Source organism: Lynx rufus, unplaced genomic scaffold (assembly GCF_022079265.1).
Source record: "Lynx rufus isolate CCGP_SWC_20201006 ecotype Redwood Valley unplaced genomic scaffold, mLynRuf1.p SCAF_58, whole genome shotgun sequence".
NCBI lineage: Eukaryota > Metazoa > Chordata > Mammalia > Carnivora > Felidae > Lynx > Lynx rufus.
Genome location: NW_025814876.1, coordinates 21,040 through 39,494, shown reverse-complemented (window position 1 = coordinate 39,494; position 18,455 = coordinate 21,040). Strand labels below are relative to the sequence as shown.

General features: G+C 66.4%; 1 protein-coding gene across 1 annotated transcript; it reads left to right on the top strand.

Moving 5' to 3' along the window:
- Positions 1-1,205: 1,205 nt before the first annotated feature.
- Positions 1,206-18,315, top strand: CD81 (CD81 molecule). Its single transcript, XM_047101169.1, has 8 exons — positions 1,206-1,310; positions 11,567-11,681; positions 15,040-15,137; positions 15,757-15,831; positions 16,186-16,290; positions 16,722-16,823; positions 17,556-17,642; positions 17,724-18,315. The coding sequence occupies exons 1-8, from the start codon at positions 1,245-1,247 to the stop codon at positions 17,784-17,786; spliced, it is 711 nt and encodes a 236-aa protein (XP_046957125.1). The 5' UTR covers positions 1,206-1,244; the 3' UTR covers positions 17,787-18,315.
- The last annotated feature ends 140 nt before the right edge of the window (positions 18,316-18,455 follow it).

The following is an 18,455-nucleotide window of genomic DNA, read 5'->3' as shown; positions in this document are numbered from 1 at the left end:
CGCCTGGAGACCACTTTGGATTCTGTGTCTCCCTCGCTCTCTGCCCCTCCCCCGCTCATGTTCTGTCTCTCTGTCTCAGAAATAAACATTAAAAAATAATAATAATTAAAAAAAATAAAAATAAATCAGCCACCAAGAAAACCACAGAAGTGGGAGCACACAGGAGTAAACCGGGGCTGCCGCTGTGTCTACATGAAGCCACAGCAGGGAACAGTGAAAAATTCGGTTCTGTGGCGGTGGCGGTGGCGCTGGCCAAGTTTCAAGCAGTCAGCAGGGATGTGTGCTAGGGTTATGCGGATACAGAACACGTCCGCGGGTCACCTGGCCACAGCTTCGCTCTGTCCCTTCGGGAGGAAGAACGCTCTCCACATCCTCGTCAGCCCCGGGGGTGAGGGCAGCAGAGCCTGGCCCCCACGCCTTCAGAAAGCCAGCTGGGCTGTGCGGCCGGCTTCCGTGGGGGACCGGCACCACCAGAGTGTGCACAGGATACACAGTATTTAGAGGCTGTCTTCCAGGTGGCTTGGGTCTCCTTGTCATTTAACACTGGTCTAGAGTCACCCTCTCAGCGATCTTTCCGAACAAAGACACCTCTAACAGCACTCCACAACCCCCCCGATCATGGGACAAGGGCTTGGCTGCCTGGAATCGTGTTCCAAGGTTTTCAGCCCCGCAGGCTGACTCTCGTCACCCACCCAGGGTCCCGACCCTTGGGGCTCTTGGCATCGCCATCTCTGGTGCACCACTTCCTCCAGGGAGCCTCCGTGGATTGTCCAAAGCGCCTGAGGGAAGACAAAGCGGAGGAGGTTCTTCCCGGGGCGCCGCTGGCCACAAACCCCGTCTTCCCGCGCGGCCCCTCCCGGGCTCAGGCTCGCGGGTTGGCTGCACGCGGGTCTGACCCCGCCCCCGCCGGCCGAGCGCCGGCTCCAGGGGGGAGGGGCTGCGCGCCCGGGCGGGGGGAGGCGGGGCCTTGTGGGCGGGGCCTTGTGGGCGGGGCCTGGGCGCCCTATAACAGGCGGCGCGGGGCGCGCGCCCGGCCAGAGAGCGAGCGCGCAGCGGCGGCGGTCACCCCAGTTGCCCCGGCCCGGCCTCCCGCTCCCCGCGCCCCGCGTCTCCGCGCCCCACCCCCCCCCCCCTCGCCGCGTCCCGCGCCCCGGCCCCGGGCCCGCGCCCCGGCTCCGCCGCCCGCTAGGCCCCGCGCCCCGCGCCCCGGACCGGCCCGCAGGCCGCCCGCCGCCCGCGCCGCCATGGGGGTGGAGGGCTGCACCAAGTGCATCAAGTACCTGCTCTTCGTCTTCAATTTCGTCTTCTGGGTAAGCCCCGACCGGGGGTGGGGCGGGAGGGCGACGGGGGCCCCCCGAGCCCCGGCAGGCCGCGCGCCGCGCTAGGCCCCGCACAGGGGGCGCAGCCAGGACGCCAAGTTGCGGGGCCACCTGTGGGCGCCGTTCGCGGGTGGGGGTCCTGGGCGGGCACGCGGGGAGGTGAGGGTCGTCCTGGCGATGGCGACGCTGGGGGCTGCGAGCCGGGTCTCGGGGCTTCTGCGCGGCCGGGCCCAGGGCCCCCGCGGTCGGGCCGGGGCGTTCGGGGGCTTCGGGTCTGTGCCCGCTGGGTGATGGCGTTCGGTGCGGTGGGTACGGGCTCCGAGCCGCCGGCCGCGGAGTCAGGGACCACCCGGCTTCGCGGGGACCGAGGGGGCTCGGGGGCGGGGCTCCAGGCGCCCCGCCCCCATGAGCTCATCGGGGCCACCGCCCCTGAATGGGCGGCCGGGGGGGGGGGGTGGTGGGAGTGGGGGGGGGGCGGGTGCGCACTCGGTCCGAGTGTCGGGAACCGTCCACTCCACTCCACTCCTGGCCCAGGCCGGCTCCCACCCCGGTCAGCTGCCGCCGCCCCGGGGACCGCCGTGAGGGGTCCGGGCCGCGGCGGAGCTCACACAGGAAGCACCTCAGCACAGTGTGGCCCGCGTGCTGGGCGCCCGCACCGCGGTGGCCACGCTTTGTGGGGCTGACCCCCCTGCACCCCTCACCCAGACCGAGGCTGCAGCCCGGCCTCGCCCGGGAGGCTGTGGAAGCTCGGACGGGAGTGGGGCTGCGGCGGCCGTTCGGAGTTGGCACAGGACAGGCGGCCCTGAGGACCCGAGCCTCTCTGGGCCCGCGGCCTGGGTCTGGGTGGATGCCCAGGTCTGGGCTGAGGTCTGGGTTTGGACATCCCCCTTGGAAAGAGGTGCTCCCAGGATGGGCATCTCTGGGTGCAGGAGGGTCTTGGGGGCTCCAGCCTGCTGACCTGCCAGCTGTGTTTTCCCCGGCCTGGGTTAACCGCTGGTGTGTAACCGCTGGTGCTTTGGCACGGTCTTTGCTTCCTGTCTGTGTCGGGGTTGGGGAGGGGCCCGAATGGGTGCAGGAACCCCTCTCAGGCCCTGCTCTGCCTCCCTGGGCAGTGACTGGGTACCCTCCTGGGCCCCTCCTTCCTGCTGTGCCACCACAGGCCGCTCACCCTTTCTCAGGAGGGACCCTGACAACATCTGGTGGACAGTGTATTTCTCCAGTAGACACTGGGGGGTAAACTTTTAAAGTGGCCCCTGAGCAAGTGTGTGGGACTGGGGACATCTGTTTCGCATCTGGACAGCCGAGGATCCCAGAGTGAATCTCGGGGCAATGAGGTATTCGGGGTGGCGAGGACAGAGACTGGAGTGAGCTCTGGCTGGGGGTGGAGTGGGGGTGTCACATCCTACCTGGCTGGGGAGGCACAGGTGGGGGGGGCGCTGCGGCCATTGGCCTCTTCCCCGGGGAGTGGGGGGCAGTGGGGCTGTCAGGATGGGCCAGGCGTGGCCTGGGCAGCCACTGGGGCCTTCACTCAAGGGGTGTTGTCAGTGTCACGTTAGCGTTTGCCTGCTGTGGCCTGGGCATGTAGGGGGCCAGGGGCACATCCAGACGCCCCTCTGCTGGCCCTGAGGCCCATCCCCTGCGAGCAGAGCCTGGATGTGGGGTCAGGGCCTTGACCAGGAGGTGGAGGGTAGGGGGACGTAGACAATGTGGCTTGGAGTAGAGTCTTGTCCTCGGGCTGAGTGTCTTTGCTGGGTAAGTCCCTCCCCCCCCTGCCCAGCCTGGCAGGTCTCCAGGGCAGCCCCCACTCACCCCCAGCTCTACTTGGGTGAGCCTGGTATTTCCCCAGGCAGCTGGGGTGGAGGCCTCACACGTCCCCCGGGGCTGCTCTGTATTGAGGCTTGAAGAGACGTTTGAGGTCTCTCCCCTCAGCAGCCACCCCGCTGAGCACTGAGAACTATGGTCACCGTGGCCCCACCCACCCCTGCGGTGGGGGCATGCAGAGCTGAGCAAGGCGGGGCTGGGGGGGCACCGCTCTGGCAGAGCCCCTCTCAGCGCGGGCGTCCTGCCTCTCCTGGGTGAGAGCACGGAGCCGTGGGGGTGGGTCTGCATGCTGGAGCCCCTCCCCACTGTCCCGGTCCTGGGCCTTGGCTTCCTGCCCTCTAAGGTGGAGGTCCACATCCTATCTCCCGGGGTTGGCCGATTACTAACGCTCCAGTGTTCGGAACTCAGGAAATGGTTGTAGAGCGTGGATGGCCGGCAGGAAGACTGCTCTCCTGGCCCATGTGGGCAGTGCCTTGGGGAAGGGGCTTGGGGGACCCCAGAGGATGTCGGGTGAGCCCAGCCTGACTCTCACTCACTGGGCAGCCTGGCCACGGTACAGGAGCGGGTGCAGACGGGGAGCTGGGAGGAGGCTTTGACAGTGGGTGTCTGGACCAGGTGCTTTTAAAAGTTCCGTTTCAGAGAGTGAGGAGGCTCCCACGACGGGGGGCGGGGGGGGTGCTGGCTCCTCCGGGAAGGGGCGCCGTCACCTTGCACACTCACACAGGCACGTCTCCTCCTTGTGCTCAGACTTCGGGGCCCCGGGGGGGTGTGCACTCCGTAGGCCTGCACACCGCCCGCTGGGGGCTCCCTGGCCGGGCGGGCATCGGGCGGTGAGGCAGGGACGGAGTGGGGGCCGGGCCTGGGCCAAGCCTGCGAGACGGTGCCGGTGGTGCAGAGACCCTGCCCGGCAGCGAGGAGATCCTCCCGGTGGGGCGGGACCCGGAGCTTCCCGGCAGAGGCGGCAGGTCCTTGGGACTCCTGCCGCTGGGGCATTTCAGGAAGGGCAGAGGCTCCCCTCCCCGGGACCCGGGGCAGGTGACTGGCACGTGTAAGGCCGCTCGCCTTCCTCGTCTGTGAAGTGGGTACGATCGCAGCCCTCTCCTTAGAGGCTGGCCGGGGAGAGTGCCGCGTGCCCCCCCCCCCCCCCCCCCCCCGGGCCTGGCTGCTCCTCCGACCTAATGCCTTCCGTGGCCGCCTTCCAGAGGCAGGGCAGCCAGGCCCGGCTGGGAACAGGGCTGATTAGAAGCCTCGCTAACTGGCATTTCATTCTCGCTTCCAGACAGCACATGACTGTCTGTCACTTAGCGGTTCTGTCGCCTTCCTTCCGGGAGAGGGGATGTGACCCTGGCGGGCTCTGGGTGGGGGTGGGGATTTCCTGTGCCCCGTTTCGGGGGGTGGGCCGGTGGACGGAGTGAGTGGCACAGCTTTGGGGGAAACAGCCGTTGGGCTGAGACAAGAAAAGGAAGTCTGTGGTCTGTCCTTGGAACGAACTGCCCCCCGCCCCCCAAGGATGTCTAGGCGGCGAGAGGCCTGGGACCCTGGCTGGTTCTGCTCTGGGGCTGGTGCGGTGCCCTTCCTGTAGGGTTCCCACCCCACCCCCAGCTCAGGTCTGTCCCCAGGAGTTGAGTTCACCCCCAATCCCTAGCTCACTCTGCTTCAAAGTACAGACAGGGAGACGGACCCCAAAAGCCCCCTCTCCCAAAGAATCTACCCCGTGCCTTCATATCAGCACCTGAAACCCCGTGAGGGGAAGAACCTGGGGCAGAAAATCAATAAGGCAGAGTCCAGGCACCCGTGGGAGGGGCAGATGGTCACCTTTGCACTGGCCCAACGTTTTGGGTTGGGGATGGAGAAGCACAGGGGCTCTCCCTCTGGCCCTGGCACCCCAGGACCCAGGCCAGGGCACACGGCAAGGGCCGGGTGGTTTTCAGCCCTGGGTCTGCCCTGTGGCCAGCATGTCTCGTCCTTGACCGAGAACCAGGCTCACCCGGAATTGGCCCTCAGGACCCTTTTCCTGGGCTGTTTTCCACCTGTCTGGCAGAATGTGGTTTGACCCAGCGTGCTTCCAGAAAGCACTAGACTTCTCAGTGCCCCCCTGCCCCCAAAGTACACATCATTTGTACTTTGGGGCCTGGCCTAAGCCCATCCTGATGGCAAAGCAGGTGCTAATTCACACAAGACCACTTGGGGGCTTTCCAGGCAGACCCCCAGATGCTAGGGGAGTCCCCACGGGCCAGCCGATCCATTTCCCTTCCTAAGCTAGCTGCCAGGGACAGGGTAGCCACCCCCCCCCCCCCCCCGTCCCCGACCATGAGGCCTGGCCAGAGTGAGGGGCTTGGGAGGCAGGTTGGGCTGGGGGTCAGGTTGGGTCTGTAAGTTCCTCCAGTCAGTGGCGAGGGTGCTCTGGGCAGGAGACCAGAGGCCAGCAGCTCAGCCAGGGCCTGGGGGTTCATGCCTCTTTGTCCCCTTCTTCTGACTTTGGAGGGTTAATCTCCCTCGCCTGCCTCCGATGAGTGGGTAACACGGTCATTGTCAAGAAGGTAAAAGACAGGAAGCCAGGGCCGTCTGCCCTGCAGAGTCGGTGAGTGGCTGACCCACCCTGGCATCCGTGTCACACAGGAATCGTCTGTCCCAGCTGTCCCACACCCGGCTTGGCCTGGGTCATAGACGCCCTCGGGAGATGTCTAGCAACTCCCTGTCACCTGTCTTACCTGTGCCATCACAGGTGTGTGTCGAGGCTGGTTTTGCACTGCCGCTGACAGCCAACTCCTGACCGAGGTCGTGGACACTCAGGCTGAGACCCAGGGCCGAGAGGGACCCTGTTGCGGCTGGGGGAGCAGGAGTGGGGACTACCTGCCTCCCTGGGTCTCCATCCTGGGGGCCGGGAGGCCTGGCCCCCGGAGCTCAGGGCCCTTGGTCTTGGGTGGGGGCCTCCGAGAGGCAGTGGGTTTGGTAGTCACCGAGTGTGGTCCCACCCGGAGCTCACGGGGAGCTCACCCCCTCCCATGGCTGTGGCTCTGCCTCTGGATGGGCAGTCTTTCGCTGTGTCCCCGAGATGATAAGAGCTCCGGCCCATGTGAGGTGGCCCTCCCCTGGGCCAGCTGGGCACAGGGCTGGACGTCTCCTTTGCCTGCAGCCGGGGCCCAGCCGAGGAGGCCCTTGCCCCGCTGTGCCTCACAGCCTGGCGTGGCTCCAGGGCGGGGGCTCCCCTGGGGCGGGGACAAGGACATCCTGACCTACTCTCTGGTCCCCTGCCCAAGCCCGCCCACCTCCCATCTCCCTCCCCAGGAGGAAGGCCAGCCCACCTCTGCAGCCCGTCTTCTCTGGCGGGTCACCGGGACGTCTGTGCCCACATGCCCTCCCTGCAGCGGGCGGGTTTGGGGCAGGGGAGCAGCTCACTTCCTGGTTTCACTACGCGGGGATTGGGTGGTGGGGTCGGGGTCTGGCCCTGCAAGTGGCTCTCCAGTGTGGCCCTAGAGGTGGCAGGGTGGGCTGGGAAGTTCCAGCTGAACGGGCCCTTGAGGGCCTGTGTCATGACCCCCTTCTCACCTGCCTTTAGGCGCCGGGCCAGGCGGCTTCCTGAGGTTCAGGGGCCTCGAGAGACACTTCTGCCTCCTGGCCAAGGTGAGGGTCTCTGCTCCTGGTTCCACTTCCTTCCTGCCTTGAGCTGCTCTCAGAGGCCGGGGTGGGGCCCCCCCAGGAAGGCCTGAGGTGGGTCTAGGGAGGAGTCTGGGCCTGCCCCTCATGGTGGGTGGAGAGTGAGGGCCAGCCTGCAGGAACCCAGGACCTGCACCCAGCCTGAAAGATGGCAACAGGACTTCCCCCTTCCCTACTCACCCTGTGGAGCCCATCCTAAAAGTGTCTTTTTTTTTTTTTTAAGTCTGTTCGTTTATTTTGAGGGCGGGGGAGGGACAGAGGGAAAGGGAGAGAGAAAATCTCAAGCAGGCTCCACATTCAGCACAGAGCCCCATGCGGGGCGTGGACTTATGCACCTAGAGATCATGACCTGAGCCGAAATCAGGAGGCAGATGCCCAGCCGACTGAGCCACCAGATGCCCCTGAAGCGTCTTTGCTGCGCAGCATTTCCTCCGACTTAACCTGGTGGCCCTGACGGCGTTTCTGGCCTGTGCTTCCCTCCTGGGGGGGGGGGGTCTCCAGCTCCCCGCCAGCCGCCAAGCCGAGTGGGTGCTTCCCCATGCCTTTTCCCGCGAGCATGTCCCCTGGAGGCGGCGGGTCGGGGAGCAGAGCTGGCGCGGAGCCCGGCACCCTCCCTCTCGGTGGACCTGCCCCCCTGCCCCTGACACCCAGGCCCCGGGCAAGACCAGCACCGCCTGGAGGGTGTCAGTGACGCACCAGTTGTCCTTGTTGCCCATGGAGCGCGTGGGTGGGACGGGGGTGACCGCTCAGCTGCGGGCCCGGGGTGTGGCTGCCCCAGGCCTGTCCGGGCAGCACCCGCTCCCTCTTGCTCCCTTTTAGCCGCTTCTTGGAAACGGCCGGCAGGCTGGGCAGGATCCCAGCGCACTTGGCTGTCCCCTCCTGTTTCAGCTGAGGCTGATATTTATTAATTCTCAGAAGGGAAGAAGAAAGAAACAGAAACAGAACCTTTCATAGGGTCCTAAAGTGGCCGTGCTGTCTCCACTGTGGGACCCGCCCCTGTGACCAAACTGGCAGTCTCCTTCCTGAGTGCTGTGCCCTGGCCCGCCCTGCGGGAGCCTTTGGGGGGCAGAAGCCTGTTGGGGGGCAGGGGTGGGGTGCAGGAGGCTGTTGGGGGGCAGGAATCTGTTCGGGGGGCAGGGGTAGGGGGCAGGAGCCTCTTGGGTAGGAGGCTGTCGGGGGACAGGGGTAGGGGGCAGGAACCTTTCGGGGGCAGGAGCCTGCCGGGGGGCAGGGGCAGGAGTCTATTGGGGGAGGCAGGAAGCTATCGGGGCAGAAGCCCTGTCGGGGGGGGCAGGAGGCTGTCGGGGGGCACGGACTGGGGCCGGCGGTGCTTCCGGCAGGCGAGGGGGTCCGGTGACCATGCGTGCAGGGTCCTGTTGGGTGGGGATGATGAAGCGTGTCCGGCCCTACCGCTGATACACCTGCCGCGATGACGATGGCCGCCGGCGTGTGTCGTGAGCCAGTGTTGTCCAGGGGCGGCGTGGGAAGCACTCTGTGACATGAGCTTACGTACCTTTATATCCTTGTCTTACGAGGGAGGGTGTGGAGGAGCAGAGTCACGGAGGTGAGCCTGAGGTGAGCGCAGGGCACCCCTGGCTGCCCGCTCTGGGCCCCACCCACTGCCGTCACTCCTGCGGCCCCTTAATGCTGGACGTCCGGGCTCCACGGTTCTGCGGTCCCTTCTCTGGCCCTCAGACCTTCTGTGGCAGGACTTCAGCACAACCTCTCCAGGTGCTTGCCACGGGCCACGGGCACCCTGGCGAGCCCAGAGTGTCGGCCTCCTCACCTTGGGGCCCGGTGGGACCCGGAAGAAACATTCACCCCCAAAGACCTTGCTTAGAAGTTCGTGGTCAGGGTTGACTGGGCAGCTGGGGGTTGAGCACAGCTGTGTCGGACGCGGAGCACCCGGCACGTGTGGGAAGTGCACACCTTGCTTGCTCAGCGCTGACCCAGGTGGACCCCTTGGGGCTTGTCACCGTGTCGAGATAAGGGACGTGTCCACCAGCCCCAGCGGAGTCCCGGGGCCTTGGGGCCCCTCCCCCACCCCGGGGCGGCCGGCCGGGGGCCTGTTTTCTGTCGCTGCACGTGATTTGCATTGCGTATACTTTATTTAGAAGCTGCTCTCCATTTGGTCTGGCTTCTGTCGCTCTGCACAGTTCTCGAGCCTGCGGGCTGTCGTGCAAGGGACACACTTCCTACTGCCGGTGGCTTCGCCGTGTGGCTGGGCCACTTTGTTTTCGTTCAGACTGTGGGTTCTCCAGTTGAAGGAGAGGTCTGGGGCTGGGAACAGCGGGGCCCACGTCATGGTGGGGGCGCTCTCGTTCACGTCCCTGGGGGGACACCTGCGCCTCGCCACATGGTGGGTGTGTGCTGGGCCGGGTGGAGGACTGCCTTTTTCTGCCAGCACGTGGACTTCCCTTCCCTGCCGGGGGCGCTTTCCGATCCCACCCCCCCCCCCAGTACAGATGAGGTGACCTAAGGTGAGCATCTGCCCCCCCCCCCCCGCTGCCTGGGCCTCGTCATCTGGGAGCTGGGAATGGTCCTCACCACTGCGTTCACCTGGCCCTGCCCGGTGCGTCTGTGCAGGGCCTGGAGTGATGGGGTCCTGGCAGGGACGGGACACTTCAGCACCAGGCGGGACCAGCTTCCCTGGGCCTGTGGTCCCGCCTGTAGTGTCTGGGGGGTGGGCTCAGCATTTCTGCTAGGACCATGCGCCCCAAGACTGGCTTGTCTCCTCCGTCCCTGGGGGGCACTGTGCTCCACACCCCGCCCCCCTCCACTGATGGGGACAGGGAGGCCAAGCTGCAGCTTGTGGCCAGGCCTCTGCGACTACAGAGGGACTACAGAGGGACTACAGAGGGAGGCCCAGGACAGGGGCTTCCCCTGCCCCTCCCCCTCCCCCCTGGAACATCTCACAAAGCCGGCTCTGGACCACAGTTTCGAAACAGAACAAGGGACCGTTTCAAGCCAGAGTTGCCACGGCAACCCTCAGCCTCGACACCGCCTCCCTTGGAGCCGCAGATGGCCGCCACCTCGGGAGAAGCCGAGGACTCTGGGGCCCCTGCCCTGCCCACCCCCCCTCAGCCGTCCCCTGGGTCCTCTGGCCCTCTCGCGGCTACGACAGGTGCCACAGAGAGGCACAGGATGCTGGGAGCCCGCGGCCCTGTCCTTTGAGGGCTACGCGGTGCCCGGAGTGCCACGGGCGGGGACCTTGGCCAGCAGGTGCACCGTAGGCCCTCGGCGCTCCCACGCTTGCCGGAGGATGGGAAGGGCTTACGGTGCCTCCGTCTGCCCCTCCCCCACCAGACCTGGGACTCCGGGAGAAGTGAGCTGAGAAAGCGAAACCCAGGCTAGCGGGGCGGCAGACCGGGGGCTCTGAGGGACGTGCCAGGCAGCCTCGCCCACCGCTGATGTGCCAGCGGTCCCACGGCCTTACCGTTAGCTGAGCCGAGTGTAGAAGGGTCTGGGAGCTGCTGGGGCTTTCCACGGGGCACCGTGCAGTGCTGGGGCTCCCAGCCATACCCTCCGCCGTCTCGGGGGTCTGCTCCCCGGCCAGGGCCCCGGGGCAGGTGCTGGGCTGGCCAGGGGGTTTCCTTGGGGTCTGCTTTTCAGTTTCTCTTCCCCATAGGACGTGTAGCTGTGGGTCCGTGTGTGAGGGTCCGCGTCTGGTGCTGCTGTGGGAAGACCCCGGCTGCCAGCACACGGATGGTGGGAAGAGGGAGAGCCGGAAGCTGGGGGCTGCATAGCCAGGCCTCCCGACTGGAGCCGAAGTTTGTAGCTCTGGGAGTACGTGCCACCTTGGTGGGGCACCCAGGGCTGGGACGGCCCGGGGAAGAGGCTGGGGCACTGAGGGCAGCCCGGCCACTGGCCCGGGGTTGGTCGGGTGCTCGTGTGGAGGCTGGGCCGGCACAGTCCGGGCTCCTCTTCGGGGGGCCCGCCCCCACCCTCCACGGATGGCCCTGCGCCGGCAGGACAGTGAGTCTGGTGAGGGCCTCCCTGGGCCGGGAGCCCCTGTCCTCATGCCAGGCTCTGAGCAGAACCCCCGTCCTGCCCCAGCTGCTCAGGCAGCCCCTCCCCTGGCCTGAGAGCACAGCGGGCTTCCTTCCTCCTGCAGTAGCTTCCCTTCCCAGGGCCGGCAGCGGCAAGGATTTCTCCCACAAACAGCCCGGCCCCTCGGCCTGGCGGCTTCCTGGATGCCACCAGCTTCAGCTGCCTCCCTCCTCTGTCATTCCCTCCACGGGTCCCGCCAGGAGCCCGGTGGCATCAGACCCACCGCTCTATGTCTCTTGGCAACAAACACCTGGGGTCCTCTCCGTGGGGTTCCCAGATGAGCTGAGGGCTGCTCATCGGAGCAGGGCCCTCGGAGGAGGGCCCAGCGGTCCCTGGGGTGCTCCGGTCTGGTGTGGACTCTGGCCAGATTTAGCAAATAAAAATACAGGACATCCAGTTAGGTTTGTGCTTCAGATAAAAAATGAATACTTTTTTGACATAAGCGTGCCCCATCTGATATCGGGGACCTGGTCTTCGGTATCCAGGCCTTCCTGGGGCCTCTCAGATCCCAGGTCAGCAAAGCAGACGCGTGGAGCGGGGAGGCTGCCCAGACCCCGGCAGTGTCTGTGAGGGCCACCTGGAGCGCGAGCCCTCGGACCGCTGACCCGGTGGCAGTGGGGGTCCAGCACCTGCCGCCCCCTGGATATTCAGTGTGGTGCGGTTCACACTCACCCCTGCACCGCTCTGGGCGAGTAACCCTGTACCCGTTCTTTCTCCAGTTGGCCGGAGGCGTGATCCTGGGTGTGGCCCTGTGGCTCCGCCATGACCCACAGACCACCAACCTTCTCTACCTGGAGCTGGGAGACAGGCCTGCGCCCAACACCTTCTACGTAGGTGAGTGCACTCAGTCCGGGTCCAGGGCCTGGCTGGCTCTGGGCTGGGGGACCAGGAAGGACCCATCTAGGCCTCGGATCATGACTGCTGCAGACAGACGGTCAGGACGGGCTTCCAGGAGGAGGAGGAGGAGGCAAGGTCTGGGCCGACTTAGTGGGGCTTGCTCTGTGCTAGGCTGCTAGGCAGGTGGAGGCCAGCCAGGAAGGGCTTTTTGGGCAAGAGAGTGAGCTGGAGACAGAAAGTGGGTGGGGTCACCTCAGCCTGGGGACCTTCGGGGCCTGGGGTCAGAGGTGGTCAATGCCTGGGTGCTTGGGACAGGAGCCAGGCTCCCGGACAAAGCTGGAGCTTCAAGGGGTGGGTGGGTTGTTGGGATCCCACCAGATCACCGCCGGGGACCAAATCGGGGCAGGAGGCAGCTGGGTGGGGGCCGGGGAGCTGTGTCTCCTGGAGGGTATTTTCGGGGGGGAGGCTCCCTGGGAAGGGGTGGGGCCGGATGCCTGGGCAGCGGGACTGGCAGCTGGAGCCCGGAGGAGGGGGCGGGGGGAGGAAGACTGGGGCCCCAGGGTGGGGCAGGGGCCGGTGTGACTCAGGCCGCCCCCCCTCCAGCCACACCTTGCTGCCTTATTAGGCTTCGGCACCAGCTGTGCCCCTTCGGGGTGTCTGTCCCTGAGGGATCGGGCCCCGCCCCCGCCCACCCTGTCCTGCAGAGTTGCACTCCTTAGGTTGGTCCCCAGCCAGTGGGAGGCAGGGCCTGGCCCTCGTGTTTGTGGAGATGTTTCTGTCCTTTAAAGGAACGGCCTGGCCTGGCCCTGGCAGCCGGGCAGGAAGTGTGTGTGTGCCTTAGGGTTTGGGGCTCCATGTAGGGGTCAGCGGCCACCCCTCTGGCCTGGTGTCCTGTGTGCCGCCTGGAAAGGGTCTGGGCCCCTCCCACGCGCTTGGGATACATGCTTGGTTGCTGAAGCAGGGATGGCCCAGGGCACCCCGGGCCACAAAGAGGATCCTCTCTGAGCTGCAAGGTTGAGAGGTCGGGTCCAGGAGCACCAATAGGGTGGCCGCTTTTTGCTCCCTGGAGATGGGAGCTTGTGACTCTGGCAGTGGTTTCCTGGGGCTGGCTGTCCCTGGGGCGTGGGGGAGGGGTCCTCCATCTCCACATTCCCAGGCTCCCCCGGGACTGTGCAGCCCCTCCCAGGTTTGAGTCTCCGGAGGACAGGGTGCCTCCGCCTACCTGCTCCGAGGGTGCACACGAGGACTGTGACCCAGGGTCTGCCACAGGTGGTCCAGGCGCCCTCAGAAACAAAGCTGTCGGCTTTGCCCACGAGTCCAAGGGCAAGGAAGTATCCTCCAGACCCACGAGAGCCTTTTCTCTCCTGCTCGGCTCCTCTCGGGCCTCTCCCTCCCCTCCCCCAGAGGTCTGAGCCAGCAACAGCTGGGCGTGGCCTGGGGTGCCGGGGGTGCCGGGGGTGGGGGGGTGGTGGTGGTGGGTGTGGGCAGGTGGCTCCGGAAGGGATCCCCCTCCTGAAGGAAGCCTCAGGGCACTCCTGCTCTCGCAAAGCCTCCCCCTCACTCCAGGCCAGGGCTGGGCAGGGGAGGGTTCAGGAAGCAGGGGGGCAGGGAGGGGAGGGTCTGCTGCAGCTCCAGGCCTTCTGCTCTGCAGGGCTGTGCCTGGGCTCCGGTGGGGAAGCGGTCCCACGGGAGAAGCGCGTAGGGGGTCAAGTGGCCGTTTTCCCACCAGCCTGCTCCTCCTAGGGGCGCCACATCAGGCTGTCACCCGGGACCTGACCCTGGCTTGCAGAGAGGCCTCCAGCTTGGTGCTCCTGTCCTCGGGGGTAGCCTGTCCCCTCCCTCGGGGATGCCTGTCCTCGGGGGTAGCTCCAGCCCAGGGACCCGGGCTCCTGCGGTGCCCCCCTTCTGCCCTCCCCCACTCCATGGGCTGCCAGTCCCTGCCCATCAAGGACCGGCCTTCTGGAGCCTCCCACTGGCCCTGGTGTGGGCTGGGCCTGCCAGGGAGGCGGGGAAGCAGATGTGTCCCTGACAAGGGCTCTTTGTCCGATGCCGGCGAAGGGGGAGGTCAGCTGGGTTCGCTCAGCACCCTGGGCAGAGCCGCAGGGCCCGGTGGGTCCCTGACCTCACCTGCCAGAACCCGGTGGGGCCGGGGGTCAGGCGCCTGCTGCCGTTTGCCGAACCTCACACAGTGACCCGGGAATGGGAACTTGGGGGTCCCACGTGGCCTTGAGGATGGGGGTATCAGGGCCTGAGGGAAGGGAGACCCAGTTTGAGGGTGCTGCCCCCCTGAGCCGGGAGCCCCCTAGGGTGGCCGGAGCAGGAGGCTTCTCTTTAGCCAGGTCCACCGAGTGCTGCCCAGAGGCTTTGGCTTTTCTGAGCCCAGTGGTTGAACCCCAGCCTCCTTCACCCCCCCCCCCCCCCCCCCCCCGCCGGCTGGCCAGACAGTGGAGCCCTGGGGGTCTTGGCTCTGCGGACCGGGGCCTGGGCTGCCCACAGTGTTGGTCGCGGTGGCCGGGGGACAGGCCCAGGCTTGCGAGGCGGCTATGGCTGGCACCCCCTGAGGGGCTCAGGGCCCTGTCTGGGTGGGTCATGGGCACCAAGAAGGGCAGCACGGCCAGGCCGGAGGCATTCCCAACTCTGTGGTGGCCCCTCCTGCCTCCCCAGGAGCATGTGCCCAGACCGGTGGGCACCCCGGGCAGAACTGTCCCTGCCACCACATGCCATCCTCAGTGGGGTGGGGCACCGCGGCCGCCAGGCCACCTTGTCCAGCAGGCTGAGAGGCTGAGCCGAGCCCACCCCTCGAGCCCAAGGAGCCACACAGAGCCACGGGATCTGACCTCTGCCCAGGAGCAGTGGGCATGCCCTGCTGCTGGCAGAAGGGCCCCTGCAGCTGCCTCCCTCTTCCCACCCCTCAGGGCCCTGTGCACCGAGAGGGGTGGTGCTCTGTGCCCCGCCTCCCCCACCCCGAGTCCCAGAAGCTTAGGAGGAGCCAGAGTGGGTGCAGGTTGTACGAGGGCCTCCCCTCCTGGGGCCCGTGGGTACGGATCTGATGGCGGAGCTCTCTGCGCACCGAGCACATGCCGGGCAGTGCCGGCCTGGGCCTCACCGGCCTTGCTCCCGGGTCGTGGACGAGGAGGCCCGTGCGGGAGAGGCGCCCTCGTGGCTGGCCGGGCTGCAGGGCCCTCTCTGCTCCTCCCTGGGGCATTGGGAGTCCTTTGTCTTCCGGCGGGGGGGCCCCGAGTCCTGGGCAGGGGCCATGCGCACATGGCTGGGGAGGTCCGGGGCGGCAGGCTCTCGGGAAGCGGTGGCCTACGGGACGTGGCGCACTGAGGGTATCTGTTGCTCCCCCACAAAGGCATCTACATCCTCATTGCCGTGGGCGCCGTGATGATGTTCGTCGGGTTTCTGGGCTGCTACGGGGCCATCCAGGAGTCCCAGTGCCTGCTGGGGACGGTAAGGTCCCGGGCGGGGCGAGGGTGGGGCACGGCTCCGCTGGAGGCAGCACGCGTTCACTCTGGCGGGACCCCCTTGCTCTCTTGGAGGTGGGCTCTCTCCGTGGCCTGGGGACCTCTCCCTTTGGTTGCCTTGCTTGGTCCTGAAACCCCTCCGTGCTCGGTTGCCGTCCCGCCTGGTCCCTAACTCACGGTTCCACAGTTGCTTTTCTTGTTTTTAAAGAAAAGTCACAGAAACGATAGGGAGCGAGGCCCGGACCCACGGCCGGCCTTGGTGGGGAAGCTAAGGCCGGCCAATCCGGGAGGCACGGGTAGCGGGCGCCGTGTCGTCACCCCCTTCCCGTGGGGAGAGGGAGCAGCGGGGTGCGCGGGGGACACGGGGCCCGCGGCTATGCCAGCCCCTCCAGCTGCCCCGCCACACAGAGCCCACCCCGCGGGGATGGCGATAGGGTCGGCACACGCTTCTCGACTCCACGCGGCCGGTGCCACCGAACACCCCACGCACACCTGTGCGTCACTCGGGTGCCTGTCGTCTGCGGACGGTGAGCCCCAAGCTGCCCCGTGCCTGCTCTAATCCCCCGTTTCTCTGCCCTCCTCTGGGTCCTGCACTCCGTCCTCAGTTCTTCACCTGCCTCGTCATCCTCTTTGCCTGTGAAGTAGCTGCCGGCATCTGGGGTTTTGTCAACAAAGACCAGGTGAGCCTAGGGCCGGCGGTGGGGGGGGGGGGGGGGGGGCCGTGCAGCCTGGACGGGAGGGAGGAGGGCCCCTGCCGCTCAGCCGATGGGCCTGACCTTGGATGGCAGGTGCTGTTGGGGCGCCCCCTGACGAAAGGCCACGGAGGGCTTTCTGGAGGAGGTGGCATGGGGGCCAAGTAGAAGCAGGTCCCCCTGTCTCCCAGCACCCAGGGCGGGGTGGGGGAGGCATCCAGATCTGTCCTGGAAGCAATGTCTTCCCAGAAGAGCCAGGTGAATGCTTGCCGCCCCGCACCACTGGGGGGGTGGTCCCTGCCGTGGGTGTGACCTCACCCCTCCCACACACCCCTCCCCCAGATCGCCAAGGACGTGAAGCAGTTCTACGACCAGGCTTTGCAGCAGGCCGTGGTAGACGACGACGCCAACAACGCCAAGGCCGTGGTGAAGACCTTCCATGAGACGGTGCGGGAGGGGGCGCCGGGGGACCGGGGAGGCTGGGGGTTCAGGGCGTTGGCCTCTTGGGTGTGGCCCCAGCACGTTCCTCAGGAACAGGAGGGGCGTGGGGGACCTGGCAGCCCTGCCCCTGGAGGGTCCGGGAGCCCCCCTGGAGGGGATTCTCCGGGACCTGTGCGTCCCCAGTGTGAACCAGATGAGCCAGTCAGGCTGCGGTGCCGGGGTCTCTGAGCAGCGCAGCTGAGAGGGAGGAAGGGGAGGGGAGGGGCCCCTGGGCTCAGTGCTCCCCCTGGAGTGGACCATCCAAGCCCCCCACCCTGGGCCAGGCTGGGGCAGCGGCTGGGGCTTCGGCAGCCTGTGGGGTCACCTGGGCCATCTCCCTGCGGATCCTCTCTCCACGAGGGCCCGGGGCTGAGCACGGGTGCCCTCGCTCTCTGCAGCTCAACTGCTGTGGCTCCAGCACGCTCTCCGCGCTGACCACCTCCATTCTCAAGAACAACCTGTGTCCTTCAGGCAGCACCGTCATCAGCAACTTCTTCAAGGTACGCGCTGGCGGGCCGGGCCGCCGCCACCCCTGGGCAGGGCTCCGGCGGTGGGGGGGGGGGGGGGGGGCAGCGCCTGGCTGCTCCGCTGGCACTGGCAGGGATGCGGCCGACAGCCAAGCTGGGTGGTGCCGTGGCCAGTGGGGGTGCTCTGCTGGGGGGCTGGGCTGAGGCCGAGGTTTTGCTGACAGCCCCCGGGGGAGGCGAGTCTCTGCCCCCGGAGAGTGGGTGTGGACGGCGCCCTGACCTCCCAGATCAGCACCCTCCTCGTGGCACCTAGCGACCTGAGTGGAAGACAGCACGCACAGCACGTTCCGTCTCCACGTCCGTTTTAAAACGGGTGTGATAGGGGCACCCGGCTGGCTCGGTCGGTCGACCGTCCGACTTCAGCTCACGCCATGATGTCACAGTTCGTGAGTTCGAGCCCCGCGTCGGGCTCTGTGCCGACAGCTCGGAGCCCGGAGCCCGCTTCGGATTCGGTGGCTCCCTTGCTCTCTGCCCCTCCCCTGCTCACGCTCTGTGTCTCTCTGTCTCTCAAAATATAAACATTAAAAAATTTAAAAATAAATAAACAAATCGGATGCGAGATAACCTGGCAGAGACTGGGCCCCAGTCACACCTCTCCCGAGGGGTGGAACCCCTCCGTGCTCTTTCTGTAATGATCTCGTGCTGCCATACCGTGGGGGCCTGAGGACCTACGCCCCTGACCGGCTGCGGGCTGTCACCCCACAGGAGGACTGCCACCAGAAGATCGATGACCTCTTCTCGGGAAAGCTGTATCTCATTGGCATCGCGGCCATCGTGGTTGCTGTGATCATGGTGAGCGCACGGGCCGGGCATCTGACCGGGGTCCCCGCTGGGTCTCCGGGTGCTGACTGTCCCGCCCGCCTCTCCCCGCAGATCTTCGAGATGATCCTGAGCATGGTGCTGTGCTGTGGCATCCGGAACAGCTCCGTGTACTGAGCGGCTCCAGCCGCTCCTGCTGCGGGGGGTGGGGGGGGGCTGGTGAGAACCCTGCGGTGGCCCTAGAGTGACCGGACATCGCTGAGGGCCCCCCTGGAGGGGCCGCCACCGCCTATGTATAGAACTTCTCCGGTAGTACTCTGCTACACTTATTAGCCTTTTTACTTCTGAGGTTTTGTTTTTGTCCTGAAGTTCCCCGTTCCCTTTTGGGGCTGAAGTCACCTATAGACGGCATGTGAGTTGGGCCTTGGGGACTGCAAGGCAAGGGCCCCTCTGCTTCTGCAGCTGCTTAGGGGCTCTGCCCGCTCAGCCAGGCTTCTCCTGGGGGCCACGTGGCCCACCCACCTGCCCCGTGGGCTGCACGGCTCATGCCTTTTTTAACCCTCTTTCCCCTCCTGCCACTTGTCTAGAGCCGGGTCTACAAGCAGCCTTATGCCTTCAGTGCACCTCTCCTTTCTAACTTGTCACCTTCAACTGTAATTACATCTTGAAAGTCATTCAATAAAGAAGGAAAAACCGGGCATGCTAACAAACTGTCTGGCCCCTTCCTGTGCCTGCAGCATCCGAGACCCTGGGGGTGGCTGGAGGGGCAAAGGACCCTGGCGCTCGTGAGGCTCAGCTCTGCGGACCTTGCTGGGCCCAGGGTGTGCTGCCAACCTGCTGGTGGGC

Coding starts and splice junctions, on each gene's coding strand:
- CD81 (XM_047101169.1), top strand. CDS start 1,245: ATGGGGGTGGAGGGCTGCACCAAGTGCATCAAGTACCTGCTCTTCGTC. Junction 15,138..15,756: donor CCCAGTGCCTGCTGGGGACG/GTAAGGTCCCGG, acceptor CTCCGTCCTCAG/TTCTTCACCTGCCTCGTCAT. Junction 16,824..17,555: donor TCATCAGCAACTTCTTCAAG/GTACGCGCTGGC, acceptor GTCACCCCACAG/GAGGACTGCCACCAGAAGAT.